Genomic DNA, 27,307 nt, shown 5'->3' with positions numbered 1-27,307 from the left:
CCGCGAAGCAAACAAATTGTCAGGATCTCGTGAAAATCGTGCCTCGACTGTTAAGTCCGGCTCTCCCCATAACACCTTCAAGCGCAATATTGAACAACAGGTACGAAAGTCCATCGTTCTGTCGTAGTCCCCGTCGAGACTCGAACGTACTGGAGTGTTCGCCCGAGATCTTCACGCAGTTTTGCACACCGTCCATCTTTGCTCTGATCAATCTTGTGAGCTTCCCGGGAAGCTGTTCTCGTCCATAATTTTCCATAGCTCTACGCGGTCGATACTATTGTATGCCGCCTTGAAATCAATGAACAAATGGTGCGTTGGGACCTGGTACTCACGGCATTTCTAGAGGATTTGCCGCACGGAAAAGATCGGGTCCGTTGTCGAGCGGCCGTCGTTGAAACCTGCTTGATAACTTTCCACGAACTCGTTTGCTATAGGTGATAGACGACGGAAGAGAATCTGGGATAGCACTTTGTAGGCGGCGTTTAGGATGGTGATTGCACGATAATTTTCACACTCCAGTTTGTCGCCCTTTTTGTAGATAGGGCATATAACGCCTTGCTTATAACGCATATAACGCATATAGGGCATATAACGCCGTTTCCCAGACTATCAGCCGATGCAGACAAGCGGCCAACCTGTCCGGGCCCATCTTGATGAGTTCGGCTCCGATACCATCCTTGCCAACGGCCTTGTTGTTCTTGAGCTGTTGAATGGCATCCTTAACTTCCCCCATCGTGGGAGCTGGTTAGTTTCCACTGTCCGCTGTGCTGACGTAGCCATCGCCTTCGTTGTCCTGACCGTCTGTGCCTGTGTTCTCTGCGCCATTAAGGTGTTCATCGTAGTGCTGCTTCCACCTTTCGATCACCTCGCGTCCGTCCGTCAAGATGCTTCCATCCTTATCCCGGCACATTTCAGCTCGCGGCACGAAGCCATTGCGGGATGTGTTGAGCATCTGATAGAACTTCCGCGTTTCTTGAGAACGGTACAGCAACTCCATCTCTTGGCATTCCACCTCTTCCAGGCGACGCTTTTTGTCCCGGAATAGGCGGGTTTTGCTGTTACCGCTTCAGTCTTTATCGTTTCTTGAACTCCGTTCTACATATCCGACAATGCTTTCAGCAGCGTCGTTAATGGCTGCTTTGACTGTCCTCCAGCAGTCCTCAAGAGGGGCCCTATCGAGCTCGCCCTCATCCGGCAACGCTGCCTCAAGATGCTGCGCGTACGCATTGGCGACATCCGGTTGTTTCAGCAGCTCGAAATTGTACCGGGGCGGGCGTCGGTACCGTACATTGTTGATGACGGATAGTTTTGGGCGCAGTTTCACCATCACCAGGTAGTGGTCGGAGTCAATGTTGGCGCCACGATAGGTTCTGACGTTGGTTATGTCGGAGAAGTGCCGTCCATCGATCAAAACGTGGTCGATTTGCGATTCTGTCTGCTGAGGTGGTCTCCAGGTGTACCGATACGGGAGGCTGTGCTGGAAATAGGTGCTACGAATGGACATATTCTTGGAGGCGGCAAAATCTATCAGTCGTAGGCCGTTCACGTTCGTCAGCCGGTGGGCGCTGAACTTTCCAATCGTCGGTCTGAACTCCTCCTCCTGGCCAACCTGAGCGTTCAAATCTCCTATGATGATCTTGACGTCGTGGCTTGGGCAGCGGTCGTACTCGCGTTCGAGCTGCGCGTAAAATGCGTCCTTGTCATCATCAGTGCTTCCGGAGTGTGGGCTTTGCACGTTGATTATGCTGAAGTTAAAGAATCGGCCTTTGGTTCTTAACTTGCACATTCGTTCATTGATCGGCCACCACCCGATCACGAGCCTTTGCATATCACCCATCACTATGAAAGCTGTTCCCAGCTCGCGTTTGTATTGCCGCAGCTCTGGTAGATGGTATGAAATCGCAAGCTCAAATTTTCAGGCAACATAGAACAATAATTGTTGAAACGGATGTCAAAATTCCAGAGAGGTATATTTTGGTGTTTTTGAGATATTTCATTTTTTTACAATGATCATATTACTCCAATACAGTTAAATCTCCATGAGTCAATCTGAAGGGACGATCGACTTTTAGAAATAACGAGTCGTGGAACAAAAACTTTCAGAAAACTATTTAAAAAAGCCATCAAAGTAGCCATGAAATTCAGTTTAGGAGCAGTTCTTTAAGTTGATATCGAGTAATGTAGATGAAAGTGTAGATTAAAACTGGGGACATCTTTGCTTTTCTTCAGTAATTCAAATGATATAGTATGCCATGAAAAACTTGATCATGTGTAAGTTAATTGTTATCATCGTGGTTTGAGGAGAATAATTTATTTTGTGAATGTGTTACTTTCAATACGGAAAATCAAAATTTAAAGCATATTCATGTCGATATCTTAAACCAAGGCTCTTGAGCCAGGAAATGAGGAAGAAATGCCTATGTCCCAACCCAGGAGAACAACAATGGAGTGTGCATTAACTTTCTTAGCAACGTCACTCATAACGATATTAAAATTAACCCTGAATTGAAACGGTTGGTACGATTGTCCCCGTTTCTTCTTTTCTTGAATTGAATTTTTTTTGTCTATTTGTTTATTCATGCGTGGATAACCTAATTGTCATGATTGTTTCAATTGTCTTCAACCCCAAAGTCTGCAGGGCCTGACCATTTTAATATTTGTATCATATCGCTGATATTCTTGAAATATTAATACTGACAAGAAAATATCTGAATAATGTTAGGTATTTCCAGGATGCTTTTCAATATTGGCTGTGCTTGGATTAGATTAGATTAGATATTCATGTCGATATTTCTGAATACTAAAATTTCAGAGCGCACTATCTCTTGTCCGGAGCTTGTAGAATTGTTTTAAAGCGGGAAGAGCGTTGATCTTTGGATGTTTCGAATCAGAGAATATAGATCGAAGGTATCAATTTGGAGATTATCCTTCGATTTTGAGAACTGTTAGGTTGTTTAACCTTAAATATGTGTTTAATCACCGAATTTGCTTAAATTTTGAGCTTCCGGAAAACTGTAACAAAGAATTCGAGATGAAATCTAAAGCCAGCTTGCACTGTGAGCAGATATAATAATTTCATGAAATAATAAAAAATATTTTTCCGCTAATTTTAAAATACACTTAAATATTTGCCACGAAAATATTAATCGCGCAATGAAAAGAAAATTGTAAAAAAATTAAAAAATCTCAAAAACACCAAAATATGCCTCTCTGAAATTTTGACATTCGTATCGTCAAGTATTGTTCTATGTTGCTTCAAAATTTGAGCTTGCGATTTTTTGCGCTTTTGGAGATATTAAGGTCCAAAAATTGCTCTATTTTTCAAGGTTTATCATTATTTCTCAATTTTTATGCGCCGTATCATTAAAAAAAATTTCCACCAGAGCTTGTGTTTGTCATATATTTATCAGCAAAATTATTATATGACATGATTCTTTGAAAAAATGTCAAATTCGGTGAAAAAAATCGTTTTTTCACTTATTTCATTGCCTGTGCTTTCATCATCATTCAGGTGCTCATCGAAGTGCTGCTTCCACCTTTTGATCACCTCACGCTCGTCCGTCAAAATGCTCCCATCCTTATCCCTGCACATCTCGGCTCGCGGCACGAAGCCGTTGCGGTATGCGTTGAGCTTTTGATAGAACTTTCGTGTTTCTTGAGACCGGCACAGCTCTTCCATCTCCTCGCCTACTTATCAGCCCTCTTTTGGGAGAAGTCAACCAAATATCCCAGTCTCTTCTGCCATAGCATCTGATTCTATATCCGATGGGCAATCCGGATCCAATAAAGATTGGTGATTTTGGTTTGGGATGCGATCGTCCAGCAGCAAAATACCGAAATGATACTACACATGGATGAATGTTCACATAAGTCCTCTTGAAATGTTTGTTTGTGCTTTTTGAAATAAGTCAGCCTCAACGGAATTTTTGGTAATAGCAAAACAATTTGTTTGCAACTCGTTGTAAAACTCGATTGTTTCAGCGCTCGTTGTATTTATTCAACTTGGTAAGTCTCTTTGGATAAATGTGCAATTAGTGCTGAAAAAAAGATCATGTTGAAACTTGTTTCATAAATAACTATAATTTAATTAAAATTTTAAGTGTGTCATTTTACCATATGAGTGCGTTTTGAACTTCTTTGCCCTAAGTGAAAACAAAAGTTCCTTCTTTGGAGTCCACGTCTCGCCCGACGTCGTCGTCAAAGGCAAACATAAAGTCGAGATTTACGAGCGAATTAAGCTTCAGCATAGTAAAGGTCGAATGGTTCCCGAGTGAGTGGAAGGATTTCGCAGTATTACCAAGGCTCCTTGTTCCTCCCTGGGGATGCTCGGAGTTTGTATCGCAACAACAAACAGGGAAAACTGTTATTGAAAGAAAGCGAGGGACATGCACCGATGCGCTTAATTAATTGTTAAAGTGCTGAGTGGAAAAACATCTTCCAGTCAGTCACGAACCACAACTGGATCGAAATGTGAAAAGAACAACTCTATCGTGGGGGAATTGGTCGATTGACTGCCGGCTCACAAAGAGACAGGGTTGGGTGACTCCCGTTCTTCTCGAGGTGAAAACTTTAGAGCGTTTCCAGCTCAAAACACAAATGTTAATGGCTTTTTCAGATCGACCATCCCAGGCTGGCTAAACTTTGAACGGTATGTTTTTTTTAATAAAGTCTTCCACCAGCTAGTGACCAATTGATTAAGTTTTCAGCTTAAACGGATGTTTGGTTCTCCAGATTCTTCTTCTTCTTCTTTCTGGCGTTACGTCCCCACTGGGACAAAGCCTGCTTCTCAGCTTAGTGTTCTTATGAGCACTTCCACAGTTATTAACTAAGAGCCTACTGTGCAAATGACCATTTTTGCATGCGTATATCGTGTGGCAGATACGAAGATACTCTATGCCCTGGGAAGTCGAGAAAATTTCCAACCCGAAAAGATCCTCGACCGGTGGGATTCGAACCCACGACCCTCAGCTTGGTCTAGCTGAATAGCTGCGCGTTTACCGCTACGGCTATCTGGGCCCCCCTCCAGATTCGTGCCCTTGAAAATTTGAGGTTTGGCTTCGATTCATCTTCACCTTTAAAGGCATCAATGTAATGCAATGTAATGCACCGTTTTTGAGTTATAAACTTTCAAATTATAGAAATCCCTTTACTTGAATTGGAAATTTGTCGAAATTTTGATGGGAAATGTCGCTTTTGATGCATACGCAAAATTTCGTTTATTTCGGAAAAGGTACGCTTTCAACGCGATTTGCGTTCGGAGCTGGAAATGCACTCCAGCAGCCCATAGAATGCTCAACATTCCCCACACCTGCGAGAGTGTCCTTTTTGCTTCGCTCGATTGATCTATCTCCCGAACCGATTTGATATCCTTTGGAAGCGATAACCGAGTGCCGTTCATGGAAATCGAATAAAGTCAAATGCACTCATCGCATCTGCCGACGGCAAGAAGATGTGCAGCTTTTCTTCGAAACGATGGCCTTGAAGAGAGAACTAGGTATATGAATCACTTCGGGCTGGCAAAGTGCACGTTGGGAAAGATCTTAATCGTATATCACATCATCCGAAGACGTGATAAGGAAACAAAAGAGTTCTTCTGTGGAGTGCAGCGTCGATAAGGCATGCAAGATGGATGAATCGCTTCGGGGTGATTTTCCCGAAGGGCATCAATATGCCCTTTGATCTAATATGATAAGAATGAACTTGAGAGTTATGATAGCGATATCTAGGCACAGTGCTCCAATTACCGTTATTATCAAATAAAATATACCATTCAAACGGCAGTCAGCAGTTGATTCCTGACGTTGTTCTGCACCTCTGGGCCGGTTTTTAAAAAAATCCTTAGGCAGAATTTTGAGTTACGCCCTTTTGAAGTTTATATGATAGAAATCACACGAAATATGCCACTTTAACTTGTTTAAACATAGAGATTTTAATAAAATTTTGTAGTTTTAATTTTTTATATGGTTTAAGATATTGAAATATACATTTTTCTAAAATTTTTCTCGACCGGCATTTGAAAAGGGCCAATGCTTTGTTCGATTATTACTAATAAGCCAATACACGAAAAATGATATCTACCAAATTAACGCCTGTTAGTGATTTTAGGAAATTGGGTCCTAAAATTTTTAATGAAATCTTGTTTTTATTTGATAACACTAAAAAGCATGTTACTGTAACTACTTTAGCAATTTTTCCCGCTCAAATAATGGCTATATCATGTTTAAACTTGAATTTCAAAATTTGGTCCATAAATGAACCTTGACACTTTTGATCATGTTTGACGTTCGCTTAGTCGACAAAAACACCACAGGGGTTTTCGTTCGACCACTGGGGTTGTTCCTATCTGACATTTCGTAAGGGACACGGAAAACAAAATACACCCAAAATTTGAGTTTAAGCCAAAGTATGTGACAAAATCTAAAAAAATGTTTTTTGGGCTTAAACCAACGGAAAGCATTAGAAAATTGAGTAAACATGTGTTTTTAGCCTAAACTTAAGCGTTTGGCACTAAAATTGGGACAGGGCTTTAGGACCCTATTGTCCAAAGCATTCAAATTTGTATGTAAAATTCTTGGACAGGATATGCAGATACGCCCTTTTGAAATGTATGGAAAGAATATGGAATATGGGATATGGTGGATTCTGCTCCATCTGTAATCAACGGTTAGCTAGGTGCATACATAATCATAACACTTTTGCGGTTGTTCTTATTTCATTCAATTTAGCAAGTTGCATAGAAGGAATGATTCAAATTGTATTCAAATGTAACGCAGAATTTTCCAATTTGAGACACCCTTTCCTCCCCCCACGTTACAGAAAATGTAATGGAAAATGTATGGAAAATGTATGAACCGTAACACTACCGAACCTCCTCGTTACGTAACATTTGAACGATTCCAAATTTACACGTAAACATGTTGTCTATACTGACATTGAAAAAGGACCAAAGTATAATTGAAATATACACATTTCAATATAGCTGAACAATGACTGTATCAAAGTTGACCGGAACACTCGAACATCACTTATCTTTATCTATATTATATATTCATACATACATACTTCTATTCTAATCTGTTCTATTCTATTATACTAATAATTATACTCTACTTAAATTTATTCTACTCTGATCAACCCTACTTGTTCTTATACATATTTTTACAAATAGACACTTTAAAAATTACCAACTGCGCGCAAAAGATTTGAACGGTACTCTTTCGATATTTGTACGGATTTTTAGCGCTCCCAGCTCTGTAAAAAAAAAATGCTATGCACAGATTCTGACTCCTAATGCGTGCTTCTCATATGATCCATAAAAATGAAGATTTGAATTATTATTTCACGGTAAGTCCAAATTAGGGTTTCAACTCATATATGATAGTTTTTATGTATTTTAAGGAATTTAAGCTTTTTGTATTAAATGCTTTTCATTTGAGCTGGATCCTCGTTTAAATGGTAATTTGAACAAGTTTGTCGAGAGCTGGGAAGAGCAGAGTCTGACAAAATCTTCGAAATATCATATCACCATGTTTAATGTAAAAGACTTCTGCAATGCAACTGGCCGAGGACTAGGCTGACATAATGAGCTGGCGTCGGATAACGCTGTGTATAACGCTGTTTCACAGACCTGTCTGCGCTATAAAGTCAAACAAACATCGAAAGTGTATCGTTCAATTCTTTTGCGCGCAGTTTTTGACAAGTAGGGTGGATCAGAATAGAATAAATTTAAGTAGAGTAAAATTGAATAAAATAGAAAAGAATTAAATAGAATTGAATAGAATATAGAATTATGTAGATACAGATATGTAATGTTCGAATGTTGCGATCAACTTTGATGTTCAGCTATATTGATGTGTATATATTTCAATTATACTTTGGCCCTTTTATAATGTCAATCTAGACAATATGTGTAAGTGTAAATGTTGTGCAACTTGCTAAATTGAATGAAATAAGAACAACCGCAGAGGTGTAATGATTATGTGTGCACCTAACCGTTGATTATAGATGAAACGGAATTCACCATGCAATATTCTTTCCATACACTTCAAAAGGGCGTATCTGCATATCCTGTCCAAGAATTATTCATTCATATTTGAATGCTTTGGACAATTTCCTAAAATCACTATCAGGCGTTAGATTGTTAGATATAATTGTTCGTGTATTGGTTAATAAGTAATAAGTTATCATAGCATTGGCCCTTTCCAAATGTCGGTCTAGATTTTTTTATGAAAATGTTTTTTGTATAATCTCTTTGTTTAAACAAGTAAAAATGGCATATTTTCAGTGATTTCTATCATATAAACTTCAAAAGGGCGTAACTCAAAATTCTGCCTAAGGATTTTTTTCAAAATCGGGCCAGAGGTGCAGAACAACGTTAGGAATCAACTGCTGACTGCCGTTTGAATGGTATATTTTATTTGATAATAACGGTAATTGGAGCACCGTGCTAGGGGAATTGCATTTTTCTATCGTTTAATCGCTTCACTGGATGAAGCATTGATGTAGCCAGGTTTTCCGAGGGAAGGAACAGCTTCAAAAGTTCGTTTACGTATTTTACGCAAAATCAATTATTATACACACCCTTGCTTCTTCTTCTTCTTCTTGGCATTACGTCACTCACTGGGACAGAGCCTGCTTCTCAGCTTAGTGTTCTTATGAGCACTTCCACAGTTATTAACTGAGAGCTTTCTATGCCAAAGTTGCCATCTTCGCATTCGTAAATCGTGTGGCAGGTAGGATTATACGGTTTTGGGTTATTTGGCCGAACGATATTTGGCCGAAAGGGTCATTTGGCCGAATGCCATTTGGCCGAATGCCGTTTGGCCGAAATTGAAAACAATAGTGAACTACAGTCGGCGTGCTTTTGAAATAAATTTCAAAAAACTGATTCAGCTTATTTTTAAATAATAGATAAATCATTGTTGATATTCAAATAATTAGCTCTTTAGTGAAACTACTGCTGAAAGAAGAACATCCTCAATGTAAGCAAATATTTACTTCTCTGCTTGCAGTAATAGCTGCTAGCAGAGGTTTCTACATCACGTTTGTAGTCAGCTTTTGACAGTAACTAAAACGGTTTATAATTTATTGGTACTTCTGCAGGATTGGGTTGCTTTGATACTTCGAATCCTACTAAAGAAAATGTTTCATAGTTCTTGCAAGTTTTTGCATCTTCTTTTCACAACGAAGTAAGAGTGAGCTTCTTTTATGTAAGTGCTCACCGATTCGCTATACGCAGGCAATAGTGCAGATTTCAGCTCACACGTTGCTATCTTAATCTTGGAGAAGAATGACATCTCATAATTTTGGCAAGAAGAATGACATCTCGTAATTTGGCCAAACGGCATTCGGCCAAACGACCCGTTCGGCCAGATGCCATTTGGAAATTTAAGATATGATTTATCAATTTTTTTTGTGATATAATCTACCAAACATGCTAAATAGGACATGAACTTTAAATTTAGAAATAATTAAGTTGAAATTCCACGATAAAATTTAGTTTATATCATTTTTTTTTTCGATATGCTTGCAGTCTTCATATAAAATTTTTCGTTTATCTTATATGGCAAAATACAATACTTTCCTGAACCACCAGAAAAAAAAATATTTTACCATCGAAAATATAATGAACTTTGTTGATAAGTATTGTTTTATACATGAAGTTTGAATTATGTGGCAAATTAAGCAAATAAATTGCCGTACAAGCTGACAAACTTGCAAGTTGGCTGAAATAGTCAAATTTTGCATTTTCAACAATCAATATCTCAAAAACTAGACGTGTCCCGATATTTCTGCAAACAGCAATGGACTCAGCAATCCTTAATTAAGTAAATATCGGTATTTTGGTGCTTGAGACAAAAACGTGTTGCGCAGTGTATTTACACGTTTCTTAAGTCGAATATTGAGCAAAGATTAAGTATATATTATGTGTTACACATTGCGTTCGGGAAAACGACATACAGTTAACTCTCCCTTATACGATATTGAAGGGACCAGTTAAGGAGGTATCGAGTTACAGAACACAAAATCAGAGCAATTGCTATCCAAGGGACCATCGAGTTAGCCATGAAAACCAACTTTTACTTTGGTTCTCTAACTCGATATTGAGATACCGAATATCGAGTAAGGGAGAATCAACTGTACAATTATTTTTTACGCTGTGAACACTAAAAATGGATCGAAAAAGCTCAATACAGATAGGTCTCTTATAAGACACATGGGTTAGGGGGGGGGGGGAGATTTGAGAATTTTGCTAGTGTGCGTGAAACTTTTGTATTACGGCCAACTCAGCATCTTGACCACTTAGAAAGATGGCGTCTTCGGAAAAAATGTTTATTTTAACCAAGAGGTTCAATATTTTGCCAACAGTTTGCGCAAGTAAAATAAAACTTTTATTTTGCAAATAGGGCAATTGTACCATTAGTGTCGCACCTAAGGGAAAACTGCTAAAACACGGTGTTAAGATCATGAAATATATGATTTTAACGTATCATTCGATAGATCTCAAATCCTTCTATCATTCAAATGTATAAAAATCACGATTCATTTGAAATTTCCCTGCAAAAAGCCTTGCACCAATAATAGGAACACTGTTCCTTTAGTGGAGGTATATTTTAAGGATGGTTCCTTTAGTGGCGCAAACCATTGATTTCTTATGGGAACCTCCACTATGGGTACTGATGCACCACTATAGGTGCAAAGGAGCAAAAAAATTAAGCAAAATAATTGTTTTAAATAGTTTTACGGTTAAATTTCATGAATATTATTCGATTACTTGTATCATTTTCGAATCGTACATAATACAAAAATATCACATAATCATTTATTAGCGCGAAACATGCCAAAACACACTACCTCCACTATTGGAGCTACCTCCACTAAGGGAGCGTTTGCCCTACCTTAGGATCCTGTCTAGTTAGGAAATTTTGTTGTCCCCATACTCACATTTTTTGCCAAAAAAATTGAACCTCTTGGCTAGAATAAACAATTCAACTGACTCCTTAAAATGTTATCTTTTGAATGCTTTCAGTGACTTGACATATCGTGAATATTTTCAAGGTTTTATATGCAGACATCAAATCAAGATTTTTTCAAGAATCCTTTCCATCCTGCATCTTTTTTTTCAAATACTCTCCGATAATATTTTTTAAAAATTTATCTTTATCTGAAACCCTACAATTTATTTACTTCGTGGTTTCCATCCAGAGCTGCTCCAACGATCTCTATCTAGAGAATCTTCTCTGATGTAAGAATTACTCCATTATTTTATTATTTCTTTCTGGAATCGTTCCCTACGTACCTAGTTCGTAGTTTTAGAATTACTTTCAACTACTTCTTCAAGATCTATGAATTTCTTCATGATCACCAAAATCGTGTATTGGAATTTCACTATGGAAATTTTTTCCAACTTTCCGTGGAATTTTATTAAACAAACTCCACAAATTCTTGAAAAGATTATCATTCATTTTTCCTTTGGTTTTCTTGCTTAGGATTTGTATAGAATTTATTTCTTATAAGATCCATTGTAGAAATTGGTGGCAATCAAGAAGGTTTATTACGAGAAATTTTGTTTGGATTCTATAGATGAAGGTTCAAGTTTCCTAATAAATAACAGCAAGCTTTAAAATTGGCATTAGATGAATTCCTGGAAATGCGAAAATTTGACGAACGTTTATTTAACACTCACAAGCGCTATTTTTATACTTTTCGTAGGTAAAAGTAATTTCTGATTACTAAAATGCAATCTAACATAACTGCTTTATGTTGGACAAATTCGGTATTACGGTTTTACTAACCTAGTTAATGTACTAAAGCAAGAAAATCAAAGGTTTTGGTCGCTAAGAGTCAGAAAATCTTTGACTGTCGCATACTCTGGTGAGCTTGAACTTGAGCTTGTGGTTGCTACTACAGTATCGCCAAATCAGTTGCACTTGAACAGGGAACCAACCAGATGACTGCTTGGGATTAACAGACACCCTCAGTGTATAAGTGCTGGTGATCTTCTATTTTTAGGCGACAATGGTGCCTGCCACGTCAGAATGCAGACCAATGAGGGGAAGGGGAAGGAATTGACGATGCATTCAACTGCCCCCCCCCACCAGGTAGACCACATATACCACTGCGTCTACACCAGTTCATGCGGGAAGGGTGAAGGGGGGTTGGGTATTTTTAATGGCAGAGAGGCTTGCTGGTTTGGTTAGCAGACTGCCTATGTATCAGGCGTAAGGAAAGGCGTGCTATAATGATGAAAGAATGGAAGTGTAGGGAAACGGTTTATTTCTGTCCGTCTCAGGTTCTAGCAAATGCTATGAACTGTGATAGATCAACTGTGATATATTAAGGGTGATAGATAGAAGCAAGTGAAAGATACAACTACAAAGTACGAGGAAAGGGACGGGCCTGGGATTAAACCCATGACCTTCTGCTTATGAAGCAGATGCGGTAGCCATTAGACCACCAACCCCGTCTACTGTCGCATACTCTTGTAATAATCTTTAAACTTCAAAAAAATCGTATCCAACTGTTTGAAATATATTTTTTTCGGGTTCATTGATGATGATATGCTAGTCTCAAGCTACATATGTTAGTTTCCTGTACAATTTTGAATATCCCAGTCAATCACGGAGTACCAACTACGAATTGTACGGTCACCAATGCTTATGCTTATTTGGGAAAATATTTATAAAAAGTATAAGAGAAGCCCATAGGGAAATCACAGGACCAATTCGTGGAGAAATCAATGCTACATGTTTAACATGACATTTATTATATGTCCCTGAGAAAATAAAAAAAATGCTAAATAAAATGCGAGATGATTTTTTTTTAATTCCTGGATAGTTGAAAGAATGAACTTTGAAAAACGTTATCTTGGATAAATCATTGATGGAACACCAAAAAAAAACAACCTGGAAAAATTTCTGCATGTAATTTTTATATGTAATGGCTGCGTGATTCCTAGAAATAACCGAGATGGGAAATTTGGAAAAAAAATTCTAGGGAAGAAAAATACAATTATCTAAGAATTTCTGCAAAATTCATGAAGGAAACTCAGAAGCCGTTCCTGGAGAAATTTTAATATTTCTTCTTAACTTAAATTACTTGAAGAATTTCTGGAATAATTTACTATTGAAATCAAATGTGAATTCTTCGAAAAATCTTTAAAATAAATTTTGGTTAATCCCTGTCTAGAGCAATGCATGGGAATGTTCCTGGTCGAATCTTTACTAGAAATTTTGTGACATTTCCTATATTAATTCACTTTGGTTTTATTCCCGCATGAATTATAAACCACGAATGGTACAATCATCTGTGCTCATGCCTGATATGAACTTTTCCCTTGTTTTTCTATTGTAATTCAATGCTATTTTTCGAGCAATATATCTTAGCAACTCCCAGTCAGGTTGCTCAAGCATCGAAGCAAAGAGTTTCGCAAATCGTGGTTAGAGTAGCCGAATCTGCAATATTTAGGCAGGAGATTTCGAACTCTATTGAGAGAATCAAGAATTCCTTACAAATAGCGCAGATCATCATTTTACTGCAAAATTCGTAAACTATTTGTAAACCATTTTACGACAACGTAACGTTTGATCAAGGTTCTCTTGAATGGAATCTCAAATGATGATAGTCATTGCAAACAGCCTTACATTTGCCGGGAGTAAATACTTACCTAATCACAGGGTATGATGCTGGATGTGTCATCGATACAAATAATTCTTTAACAGATACATTTCATACAAAAATCTCTTTTATTTGATACGTTCCAAAAAGTTACAGAATGAACGAGCAACTCTAATCCGACAAACTCGTTTCTCCAATCGTTCGAATATAATAAACTCTTCCTACTAACTAATACTACTAATACACTCACACACGCACACATCCACATTCCTCAAAACAAACGATCCTGCTAGTAATTAGGCAATCGTACCGTAATGAATATGAAACTCGCTTCCATGGAATCGTCTCGTGCGGCCTACTTCTTCCCTAGAAGAGAAATATACCAGATCTCTACCAGAAAGTAGCAGAATGACTCATTAATCTTGTGCTCCGTTCGTAGTTCGCTACTTTAACAGACTCTTCCGCTCGTTTGCACTTTTAGATTTCGCACTCTCACTCGCTCATAATTACCGAGGATTTGCCCGCCAGTATGGCCAGCATCCAGGAGGAGAGGGGTGATTTGGGGATAAACATTTTCACATTCCACTAGGTACCGTACAGAGTAGGGTGGCCCATTTTATATGAGAAAAAAACTTGTGAAAATCTTAAGTTACACCTCCCAAATTTGATCATTTGGATCCCCAGAAGCTACTGCGAAAATTTGAGCTTATCCGTCAACTCTACAAGGGGCCTAAACGAGCTTGAAATTTTGTAGGGAAAAAAATGACTAAATATATGAAAAAATATAATTCTGATAACATTCCATTATTATTTTGAAAATTCTCTAATCAATAAAGAAAATACTGCAACAAATAGGAAGTTTTTCTGTTCATTAACAAAAAAAATATACCTTGAAAAAAAATTCAAATCAATTATGAAAGAAATTCATCGACTACAGGGCCACCTGTGTTTTAAAATGTAGTTCGAACCGTTTTTTCATGTATTTTGTTGATATTCTCCATACAAACTTCAAAATTGTTTACAGGAGGACTTTGGAGGGTGCAACTGAAGATTTTCGTAGTTTTATCATTATGGATCACCCTATCACACAGCTTACACGAGCGTCTAAAAACACTAAATCCGTCGTGTTTTCTCGGGGGCGATGATGGATGCCGGGGAAAATGGGGAGGAATTTTCCACTCACTTTCCCCCGCATTTCCTGTTAGGTATTAAAAACGGCTTCCGTTTCGTTTGTTCCGCTTTGCGTTACTGAGTAGTTACAGTTTGGGTGAATCTGCTTTTTACAGTGTGGTGTGGTTTCCCCTTCCGGGTCTGCGCTTGCATGTATATATTTACAAGTTGTCTCACTTAAGAAATCATTTGTCATTCTGGCGGTGATGGTGGTGTCGACAAAACGCTCATTAGTGACTAATTACAGTTAATTTGTCGAGATTCACTTGTCTAAAGTGGGGTGGTGCTTCCTGTTGATGGAGGAATCCGTATTTTAATTAGTTTGTTTGACCATGCATCCCTTCAGAGTTATGTGTGTTATATGGTTATCTTTTGTACACAAAATGGAAATGAATTAGAGCCATTTGTTTTGAACTCGTTCAATGTTTCTCCCACAAAAAAATCATATTCTTTGTTGTCAATCGTACATAAATATTGTTCATACCTTAACATAAGTTAATTCATAATTATTGCTGAACTTTTAAAAATGATCTATCTTACATTGAGAGCCTCTATTCATTTACTATCTCTTCAATCTATTATCTGCAGGAGGTAAATTCTGAGAAAATTGAGAGAATGTTTCACTTATTGCTCTCTGTAACCATCATGATCCGCTACACATCATGAAAGTCTGTGTACCGTCTACTTCTATAGCTCTATCATTGTTGTTAAAACGTGCGAAACATAGCCAGTCATGGACCAATACAGATGCGATGTTTTTCTTCGCTTACTTCGCTCGTGCTTCGAAATCACCGAATTTTGCAATGTCCGATTATCTGACAGCATTTTCAAGGGCTGCCACTTTTTTTTATTAACCATTGCGGCCCGATTTATTTTTCACGATACAATTTTTGTGATCTTTTAGTTTCCAATTTCCAAAAATATCAGCAGATTTTAATGGAATTCTCACAAATCTATTCAAAGTCCAGAACATATAATGGGTAGCCAAATCTCATTGTGAGATAGGTCGTTCAAAAAAGTTCAGCGAGAATTTCCCATTGACGATTACCCACCTCCTAATGGAGACGCATGGTTCAAGGTTCCTACACAAAATCTTCCGCACAGTTCTCCTTACTGACTACATGTGGATGCTTAAATAAAAAATCTCTCATTGACCATATTTACACACACTAGCTTACGGCCGCGTCTTCGACGGCACCCTTAATCCTAAAACACATCCTTGCTTTTTCTTAAAATACCACGAAGTGGAACCGTCGCCCCGCGAGCACCAACCGATGCAGCACCGGTTGCAGCCCCCACGGCACACGTTCCACCCCCAGAAGTACTGCTACCGTCCAAACTGCTGCTGGTTGTGATGGCACTGGAGGAAGTTCCGATGCCCATGATCGATGCCGACGCTGCCGAAGAATCGTCTCCGATGATGGCCACCGTGGTGATGGTGGTCGTGGGACCTTCCGAGAGGGCGCCATCATCGGTGCCGGACGAGTTCGGGCGTTGCTCCGTTCGTTAATCGAAACGCTCGATGACGTTGGCGGGAGGCTTGCTCGGTGGGGGAGGAGGCGGTGGGATGCACATTTCATCGATGGTGCAAACCCGATCGGTGTAGGGGAACTTGAAGTTGATTTCGCTGCCGGCCGCCGTCAGGATTGACGTTTCGGTGCCGTTCTTCTCCATCATGGTGTCTGTGGATAAGAATGGCAGTACAATTTTTGGTTACTATTCTGTTTTGGGAAGGAAAAACATTCAAAATTGTCGGTAAATACGAAATGTTCAATATCCGTAGGTAGAATATAAGCATAAGCATAAGCGTAGATGACCGTACAGTTCGTAGTTGCTACTCCGTGATTGACCAGAACAATCGAAGTTGCACAGGGAATTAAAGAATGGGGCTAGGGATTAGCTTACCATTCTTCAATATGCACAAATCCAGAGCTCAAATTTAAAAGTCAACAACGGCGCCGGCCACGTCCTGACGGTCATCGGGGGAAGGGAAGGAATGTTAGTGTGACTACCGTTGTTACTAGAGACCGAGACACCTCTGCATCTCCACAGTTGTCATGGAAAGGATATTGGGTTAGTGGGATAAGGTAGAGATCTGGGAGTCACCAATGCAATGGTCGGTGATGCGATCCATGATATAATCACGCCTAACCGGGTTCGCGAAATTATTCGATAATCGCATTGTACGCCGAACAAGTGTTCGTCACTCGCCCACGCAAGAGCAAGCGACGCGATCAATAGTCCAAACACTACTAACGATCCGCGAAGCTTTTTTATTTCTCTTAACGAACGACGCGCGACATGTTTGATCCTTCCCTCATTGCCCGCCTCCGCAGGAGCAAGCGTCAAGGTCGAAGGATCAAACGCTACTCTGTTCAATATCCGTAGGTAGAACATGCATTAAACTCTCAATTAACATGTGATATTTTTGAAAACGAGTGCGTCAATCCATAATTAACTTTCGCATGGTCATCTCCTCAACAAGATAATTGAAACTGAGTGTTGTAGAACGCGACTTTAGGTGTTCTGTACAACTTCCTACTGATTTAGGGGCAGAGGATTTGTAAGCGAGTCTAATTCGTATTCCTCTACATGGTCGGCGTTAAGTCAGAGTAGACCAAGTGCAAAACTGTGGAAAATTGGATTATTCTTTCAATAGATGCGAAATTACTTTCCCTCCATTCCACTTTTAACAGATTTGAGGAATGTCGTAAACTGAGAGAAATAAGTAAAAAATTTACTATGGATGATCAATGCAAATCCATAAAAGTATGCAGTCAGAGTGAACCAAGGGCTTATTGACATAACAGCGAAAATGATCAGTGCGCTGAGGAATGGGAGGAAATGGAGAACATTTCAAGTGATTTATTATATTTTTTAACATCGAATGATTCATCTTCTCATTCATCAAAAGAAAATAATAAATATTACTAAATTCGATCCGTTTGATTTTGATTTTTGACCATTTATTATATTTGGATGGGTGGTCAGAAATTGCAACAATTTTTGTGCAGACAGAGCGGAACAAGTGTCAAAAAGCAATAATCTGATTAATAATTGCATATTTTGAGTCGATTTTAGAGTCCGATAGAAGATATTGGTAGTTCTCTGGTGTCTGTATCGAATGACTTAGAACCCGCTTATTGGACCAGTATATTTTGGCCGGTACTCAAGATTTTCACTTAGTCCAACAGTACAACAACCAACGGAATATCCATCGACCCATCGTATAGTTTTCTCACAGCCATCACAAATGTCTCAAAGCAATAGCGAGCTACACAATTCCTCTCCCTCTCCATACACGCAAAAATAGCTCCTTGTACACTATACTATCATATCCATATCTCTGTCTCAAATACTTCAGTTTCCATGTTGGTGTAAAATAGTAAAACAGATAGTGATAGATAAAAACAGTGACTATCCTCCAACGCAACCGTATAAATGATACGGTAATGTATCAGAAGGTAGGCTCAAGCTTTGCGTCACTAATGATAACGTTTAATGTAGGCAACCAGGAAGAGAACCCCATAAAAGCGACAACCGATCGCAAAGCTTTGAGCGTGATACGAGAAACGGTACACCTTTATGTGAGTTTTTTACTAAAATGTTTTCGTTCATAAATTATTATAACAATCGTCCAATAAATTTGTAGATCCCTGTAGAAGGCCAAGTCCAATGGCCGAAACATTGGATTTAAATTAAGAATTTAGATTTAGATTAATTTTAGAAGTTACACAACAGTCGTATTCTAATATATACTATCTCATCATGGCTGACCATCGAGGAACGTTCTTCCGGAATATACAAAACACCTATGGAAAAGAAACTGTTAAGTTGATGAAAACGTTTGCCGATTTTAACCTCAAGCTCGGTAAAATGGGCACTAGAAAAGACTTTTTGATCAGCTGTCGTATAAATGGCGTTTTTCCGAGTCACATCGTGAATACCCTTAAATGCATTTTCCCACTCCTTGAAGAGCGGAGTCCTTACATGCAACAGCTGGAAAAAGCCATTAATCGTCTCAAGAAGTCACTGCTAAACATAGAGATTAAGCACACATGGTACGTCATAAATCAGTGCAATACAAATTTCAATGAATTGAGAAGCCGTATCACAGAAAAGATAGGCTGGAATATCTCAGGCGAGTTTTTCGAAACCCAAGCCACCATGCGCAGTCGAAAGGTTTGACTACAACTTCGAAAAAATTACTACGACTCATTGAGAGACCACGCAACGAACCACAGATGTTACCATCCATGAATGAAATGGCGGTTCTGAATGCTACAACCAAAAACGTCCTGACTGAAACCTTAACGCTGTTGAGCTTAGGGCTGAAATTCACCCTACCTTACACCGATATATCCCAGATACCATTTTTCTACATTATGGCGGGCGTTGAAGCAATTATAAAAACCAATCCAGAAAAAGAAGTACGTGACAGAAATCGCTGTCAAATAGTCAACCGTATCCAAAATTTCCTCAATCGGCCCAACGTTCTTAACCAGGACACCCCTACATCGAAGTTCTGCAAATCGGCTATGAAAACCACTCGAAAGTTTCTGGCGGAAAATCAGGATATTTGCATCGTCAGATTCGACAAAGGCAATAAAACTGTCATCATGGAGTTGGAAGACTACGACAGAAAGAAGAAGCAACTGGTGTAGGACCGGAATACATATGAACAGCTCAGCAGGGATCCAACAGGAAGTGTCGAAGTTAAGAACAATCAATTCGTCAAACGATTGAGAGATCTGGAACTGATCGACGAGAAGATGACATACAAGTTGAAGAGTAATACGGCCATCTGTCCCCGTATTTATGGTTTACCTAAAGCACACAAACCAAACCTTCCGCTGAGACCTGTAGTGCCAAACGTTACGAGTCCCACTTATCAGCTATCAAAATTTATCAGCAACATCTTCTAAGCAGCAACGCACAGTGAGTATAACATCCGAGACTCGTTCACCTTTGCCACTGAAATCAAAGGTATGAGGATCCCCGAGAACCACATCTTAGTGTCATTCGATGTGATATCCCTTTTTACGAACGTTCCGAAGGACCTAATATTGACATCAATTAGGGAAAATTGGACCGAAATAGAGAAACATACAAGAATCAACATGTACCTGTTTCTAGAAATAGTTAGTTTCTGCCTGAACAACAGTTTTTTCACGTTTCGTTCCAAATTCTATTCCCAAAAATTTGGTACAGCCATGGGAAGCCTTTTATCGCCAATCCTGGCAGATATTGTGCTTAACAAATTGATAGCGACAGTTGTTCCAGGTCTAGGTTTTCCCCTTACCATTCCTGAAGAAATACGTGGATGATTTCTTTTTGGTTATACCACGGGATAAAGTAGCAATCACCCTAAATGCGTTCAACAGCTACAATGATCATCTTCAATTTACGGTCGAAGAAGAAAATAAGGGACGCCTACCCTTCTTAGATATGCTCGTAATCAGAGCAACAGACCAATCGCTATCAACCGAATGGTATTGCAAGCCAATCGCATCGGGACGATTATTGAATTACTTCTCATTTCATCCGATGCAACAAAAGATCAACGTCGTCACCAATTTCATCATGCGTGTTAAGAATCTATCATCCCATCCAAACGAACAACAACATCGTAGTCTAGTTTTCATGCATCTCCGTCGGAATGACTACCCTTCAACGCTAGTGAACCGCATCTGGAATCGTGTCATCACATCATCAACCAACAACATAGAGGTCCAGAGCACAACAACGGAGGAAGACCAATCAGCTCAGTTGTTCTCCTATGTAGCAATTCCTTACGTTCCAGAATAAAGCCAGTGCATCACGAAGTCTTTAAAGGAAGATTATCCATTAATACGAATCGCCAACTGTAACAAAAGAACTGCTTAAATGCTGTTTACGAATGTAAAGGATCCAATAGAACCGATGTTGCACCACAACGTAATCTATAAGATCCCCTGTAAAAATTGCAGTGGATGCTATATAGGAATGACCACCAACAAATTAAAAACTCGGATCAGTGGTCACAAGTCGAACGTCAACAAACTAGAGCGACTTTTGGATGCCGGTCACACATACAATGACCATGCAATATTGGAAATTACCAACAAAACAGCCCTTGTTGATCACTGCATACAATATCAACATCGTTTCGGATTAGATCAAACGAAAATCGTAGATCAAACGTTCACTGCAAACCGACTTCCAATGCTTGAATGTTTTCACATTCACAGTACCCTGGACACAGTCAACTATAGGACAGATGTAGATGGTATTAGTGCGACCTACACAGGACTCCTCCACACGATTGCTACGAGATCCAGAAAAACAGCCAAAACAAGCCCATCATTACAGCATCCAGCTCCTCCACCACCTCCACCACCTCCACCGCTACCACCGATGCCCACTACTTTCGATTCGCCACCATCATCTCTAGCCCCAACAGTACAACAACCAACGGAATATCCATCGACCCATCGTATAGTTTTCTCACAGCCAACACAAATGTCCCAAAGCAATAGCGAGCTACACAATTCCTCTCCCTCTCCATACACTCAAAAATAGCTCCTTGTACACTATACTATCATATCCATATCTCTGTCTCAAATACTTCAGTTTCCATATTGGTGTAAAGTAGTAAAACAGATAGTGATAGATAAAAACAGTGACTATCCACCAACGCAACCGTGTAAATGATACGGTAACGTATCAGAAGGTAGGCTCAAGCTTTGCGCCACTAATGATAACGTTTAAGGTGACACAGTTTGGAATCAACTTTTAAGATTGCGCTGAAACTTCAAAGGCACAAATCTCGCGAAGAGAGTATCCAACAACAGTGAACTTTTAATTTTGGCTTTGTGCACTAGCACAAAGCTTAAAATAAGAAGATCAGAAACGTTTGCCAAATATTTCCTACTCCCAACGTGAGTAGGGGCACAAGTCGGCCATTGTGACGGCCATCTTTGGATTCCGAGATGTTTCACCTTAATGTAGGCAACCAGGAAGAGAACCCCATAAAAGCGACAACCGATCGCAAAGCTTTGAGCGTGATACGAGAAACGGTACACCTTTATGTGAGTTTTTTAATAAAATGTTTTCGCTCATAAATTATTATAACTATCGTCCAATAAATTTGTAGATCCCTGAAGAAGTTATGGCCGAAACGTTGGATTTAAAAAAAAAACGTAGCGTTTTGATTCATCCGTAAGACTGAAAAGCCGTTAATTTTAGAAGATTATTATGATCGATATCACATTTTGTTTTCGTTTTGTTGTTATCCCGATAATCTCGTAATGTCATTAAATAGGCTTATGAAAAACGTCATAAAAACATCCATAGAAATGATTCTAGGAAAAAAATATTAATAGGCTCTCTCCCGTTTACCCGACTGTTGCAACACACGAACACTTCGAAATCTTGGCCAAATGCAACAGTGAGGGTTTTATTCAAATCCTTGAGCCCGGTCTCAAGCCTACTTGTGACACACAAACACCATTCCATTGTTATTAATATTGAGTGCTACTAGTATCAATCGTAGGTTTTAAATTTGCTTTTTCTGATAGCAAAAATAGTTTTCAATTTGATTTCATGGGACCATTTCCTGCTCTTTCGTTTTTTGATATTTCAACCGTTAAAATTACGAAACTTACAGCAAACTGAGTTATCAAAATCTACTGCATCTCAGCAATATAAGTTTTCAATATGATCTACAGCTTTGCTTGGGGAATATAAAGAATCAAAATTGAAAAAAGTTTGTTAATCTTATCTCTTATATCTTCCTTGTTATCTTTATGATCAGAGCCGCATTCACGCGGGGCTGGGGGCCATGGCACATTTTCGGGGCCACAACAAATCTCGACAAACCTATTAGTAGTTTAACTTTCACGAATAATTAGAAGCAAGGCAATAGTACATACTTTTTTTAAAATCGCATCATATGCTTTGAAGTATTCATTTTTGACATATATATTTGGCACAATATATTTGGATTTGGTTGACTTCACGAGAAACTAAAAGATAAAGAAATATTCAAAAACGATTTGGATGAACAAGTTGAGTGTAATCCTTTTGCTTAAATTCCCAACGATTTCATAACGTTATTATTCCAACTGCAACGAAAGCATTCTCAAAGAACTTCGAATGCAATTTATATATTTGCAGTTCGATAGGGTCATTTTCAAAACAAATATTTAAATAATTAAGTGCTTTTACTTCACTTAATTATTTAAATATTTATTTTGGAAATGACTATCGATCACCCTGAAGATATGGTAGTATTTAAATGCCTTGCATATAGGAACTCTAGAGACTTCTAGGTGAAAAAAACAGACAAAAAAGAGACCAGACAGGAACCAAGAAGAGACCGAAATGGGCCAAACAGGTAACAAACACACAAAATGAAACCTAGTAGGAACCAGAAGATAAGAATTTGATTGTTCATCATTGAATCAGACCAAATATTTCACTTTTTTTTGTAATTTCTCGTGAAATTACGACAGTATTACTGCTCGTAATACTGTTTGTTTTGTTCATGATTACCTCTAAGAATTTTGTGAAAATTGTGTGCTTTTCCAAAGATTCAGAGATTATTCCGAAGATTTCTGCAGGAGTTCGTGAAATGATTATTTTGAGTGGAATTCCGCCAAGAAGAATATAATATGGATGTTTCCAAGGATAACCATAGAAATAACCTAAGAGATTCTATTAGGAATATCTCCAAAGATTCTTTTAGATATTTTTCAAGAAAGTCCTAAGTCTTCCAGGATTTTGCGGTGATTTTTATATTAATTTCCATAGTATATTTTCCAAGACTTACGTTTAGAACACCTCCAAAGAATTTTTGGTAAGATTTTGTAGAGTGACAGCTAGAGAATTCGTTTGAAGGATTTGTGCAAATATCTAGAAAACACCTAGTACATTCTTAGGAAAATAAGTCATCATGATGATCAGGATCAGGAACAAAATAGAGACCTTAGAGACCTTCCATTGAAAGAGTCTGACGTCAAATTTGATTGAAATTTTCAATATCATTATATTATTTCCCATTCATAAATCACAATTTTTTTGAACCGCCGTCATCGATTAGAAATTCACTGTAATTTTGGATGCATCACGAAGAGTACTGAAATAATCCCACTTGAAGAATCAGTAACCACTATAATTTCGAGTCCATGGTTTGCGACAAATCAACTTCATGATTTAGCAAAGTAAATCCAAATAAAAGTAGTTCGATCGTTTTTTGATGACTTTGCCATATACTGGGTTGTTCCGAATACCGGTTCACTGGTGGAAGTGGCCATTATATTGGTGAATCTGAAGCCTGGCTTGCAACATATCAATTTTCATGAATTTGCAAATCAAGTCTACAGGTGGTTCAAATGTATTTGAATGACTTGATCACATGTCGGATTGTTCTGAATTCCCGGTTTCCTGAGTGAAATGGCCTCTAAACTGTCGGTTCTGAAACCTAGCTGGCAACACCAAACTTCATAAATTCACAAATCAAGGCTAAAGAAGGGTGATTCAAAGGTTCCTGGATGACTTGATAACATGCCAGGTTGTTTTGGATACCCTGTTCCCCAGAGAAAGTGGTCATTATATTGGCGGTCTTGAGACCTATCTTGCGACATATCAAACTTGATGAAGTCAAAAGAAGAATAGGATGACCTGGCCGCATACTGGGTAGAGTGGTTCAAAAAATCGTTTTTGCTCCACACCGCTCATTCGATTCTAGATCAAATTCTGAGTGTATTACTGGGTTATTCCGCATAGTTGGCTCTGTTATACATAGTTGCAAATATGTTGATGGTTCTAAAACCTAATTTGCGATGTATCAAATATCATGATAATCATGATATGTATTGCAAACAAAGTCAAAATAAATGTCAAATCGTGTGAAGATTTGTGTCGTGAATTTTGAGTCAAATATTTACTCCGCAGAATAACCTTGAATTCGCAGATGAGTTTCTGTCAAGCCTGCAGCTGGAAGAGTCGATTTAGGAATTTACTACATCTTATAAGCTCTTTAACTTACTCATCCACTCTTTCTTTCACTAATTCATACATTTTCTCATTATCACACATACAGAAAAACTTGCTTTCCATCCCAAACTATAAAATCGTTTTTTTTTCACTTTCCCACACGTGGCTCCGTTAGGCACATGTCACTTGAGCCTTCACTAGGTGCCTTAACATAATCTTGAGGATATACGTCCTCTACATTCGGTACAATCTATACGTAAGAATGGTCATCTACAGCAGTATGCTTAGCACATAATTGGTCACTACTCTCAGTGGGACTGTTATGCGTAGAAATTCACCAAAAACCCCGTATTTCTAGGCATAACAGTCCCATTTTGAATTTCGTAGCTAAATTCGCTTTATTCCCATAATATAAACTCTTGACTCTAATAAACACGCTATTCTTTATACTATTGTGAAGATTTTAATTTAATTTACCACACACCTGGTCAATACGAGGCCTAAATGTGTTAAAATCTTTAAACGCGTTTTTCTCGATTGCATATTTTGGAACATGGGACAATTATGCGTATAACGGCAGAGAAGGTAAGGAGATAATAGTTCGGTTCCTTATGAGCATTTAATGACTTTGGCTTTAACATTTTTTATTTCAAATATTAGAAGAAAAAGAAAAAGCTAGGTTTTCAGCTAATATTTCTTTCATGTCAAATTTCGTTTTGCTCTACGCAAAACTCTAATTATTTTTATCGCACAACAAAACAGCGCCCAAATCTTATATCTGGTAGTTGGCCGACTGGCCACTCGTGGCGCTTGGCATTGCTTCTGTTCGAGTTTGACGTTTGCTCACTACCGCCACCTAGTTCGCGGTTGGCCAAATGAAGTATTTAGGCAGCATTGGGCGTGTATGTTTACGTGACTATGTTTTAAACTGATAATTGTTTTGGCTGTTACGTCTGTTTATCTGTCACATTATGACAAGGTTAGTCATAATATGTGTGGGCTTCATAGCCGTGCGGTTAGTGTCACCGGGCATTTTAGCCGCATCGTGTTAAGTAGTGTGGGTTCGATTCCCGCTGCAGGCCGGAAAATTTCGTGAGGAATGTCTTCCGACTGTGCCACTGGGCGTTGCTTGCTAGTTCGTTGTCTAGTGTGGTGCTTCCTTCAAAGGATAAATCTTCAAAAGTTACGATGGAATAAAGTCTCCTTTTGAGCCTGATCATCCTGATATTATAGCTGCAAGTGTTGTTCTGTGGGACCCGTTTGAAGGCCAACACTATGGTTGTCTATGGTTCCGTTGTGACATGCTTGAAATACAGCGGCCTCTGATCGCCGCTATAGTAAAAGTAGTTTACGGAACAAAGTAGAGGTTGATGATTTTTAAAGTACGAGTCGTAAATTTTCTGTTCGGAACATAAACCACTGCGACCAATATTTGATCTATTGTAGTATATCACGTGCCCTTGGTTTAGTGCATGTCGTGTTACCTTATCACTATTGAGAAGTGATGACGAATCCGTTTTTTACAGTCGTAATTACTAACTTGATCGCAGGACAGGATGCTAATTGAAAGGTTCCGCTGTTCATACCCTTTGAAGAATGTGGTGGGTACACTCTCCACAGGCGCGCCCCTTTATCAGTCAAAATCGGATCCAAGAAATTACACCGATATTGTGCATGCACAGGGCCGGATTTATAAATGTAGGGTCCCGGGGGCCATTATCGTGTGGGGGCCCTTTTTCAAGAGAAAAAAAAAATTTGTTACTTGAGCATAGACTAAATATTTTTAATAGGGGTATTCACTTAAAGCTGCGTAACTAAGGTTCTGCGTAAGGAATATTTCAAATGAAATACTTCCTTTTTGACTGATTGTTGACGATTTTATAATCTAGTAACCAAACCTAAAACGTTTCAAAAATTTGTTATTGTTTGAGCTTGGTTCATATTTTACAAGATTGTGTGCATTTTTATTAGCGGTACCAATAAACTATTACAATTCCTTCAGGACACGCACTCAAAATTAGAGCTTAAGAAGTGTTGGTGGAATATCAGGTCAGTGTACGTAAGCTGTCCGAGAATGTTTTTATTCTACCTTGTACCGAATTCTACACTTGTTACTAAGGAAATCGATGGAAGAATCACCTGATATAATCATGGAGGACTTAGACCTTCATTGAATAATATCTAAAAGAATCTTTGGAGAAATTCCTGGGTATTTTCTACAGTTATCTTTGTTAAAATCCAGGTTATATTCTGGAGATATCTAAAACAAAATTCTTAGAAAAATTCTTGGAGGAATTCCACAGGAAATAAAAACTTAATCTTCGGAATTATCTCTCAATATTTGGAAACATATCTAAATTCTCACGAAATTCCTAGAAAAAAAACACGAAAAAATACATACAGTATAACGAGCAGTAACACTATCGTAATGAAGTATTACAAGAAAAAAAAGTTAAATGCCTGGCTTGTCTCTTTTCTTCTGGTTTATTTTAGGTTAGATTTTGTTATTTTCTGTTTCCTGTTTGATCCATTTTCGGTCTCT

General features: G+C 38.5%; 1 protein-coding gene across 5 annotated transcripts in view; it reads right to left on the bottom strand.

Annotated features, from left to right (window-relative positions):
- Positions 1-13,726: 13,726 nt before the first annotated feature.
- LOC5575298 (toll-like receptor Tollo) overlaps positions 13,727-27,307 on the bottom strand; it is a 476,821-nt gene continuing 463,240 nt past the window's right edge. For all 5 annotated transcript variants that reach the window (XM_021847153.1, XM_021847156.1, XM_021847157.1 and 2 more), the window contains one exon: positions 13,727-16,469. In XM_021847153.1, the coding sequence (XP_021702845.1) occupies positions 16,294-16,469 (176 nt within the window). In that variant the 3' untranslated portion in view covers positions 13,727-16,293. The remainder of the gene's footprint in view (positions 16,470-27,307) is intronic.

This window comes from Aedes aegypti, chromosome 2 (genome assembly GCF_002204515.2).
Source record: "Aedes aegypti strain LVP_AGWG chromosome 2, AaegL5.0 Primary Assembly, whole genome shotgun sequence".
NCBI lineage: Eukaryota > Metazoa > Arthropoda > Insecta > Diptera > Culicidae > Aedes > Aedes aegypti.
The sequence above is the reverse complement of the archived record's forward strand: the minus strand, read 5'-3'. Positions and strand labels throughout refer to the sequence as shown.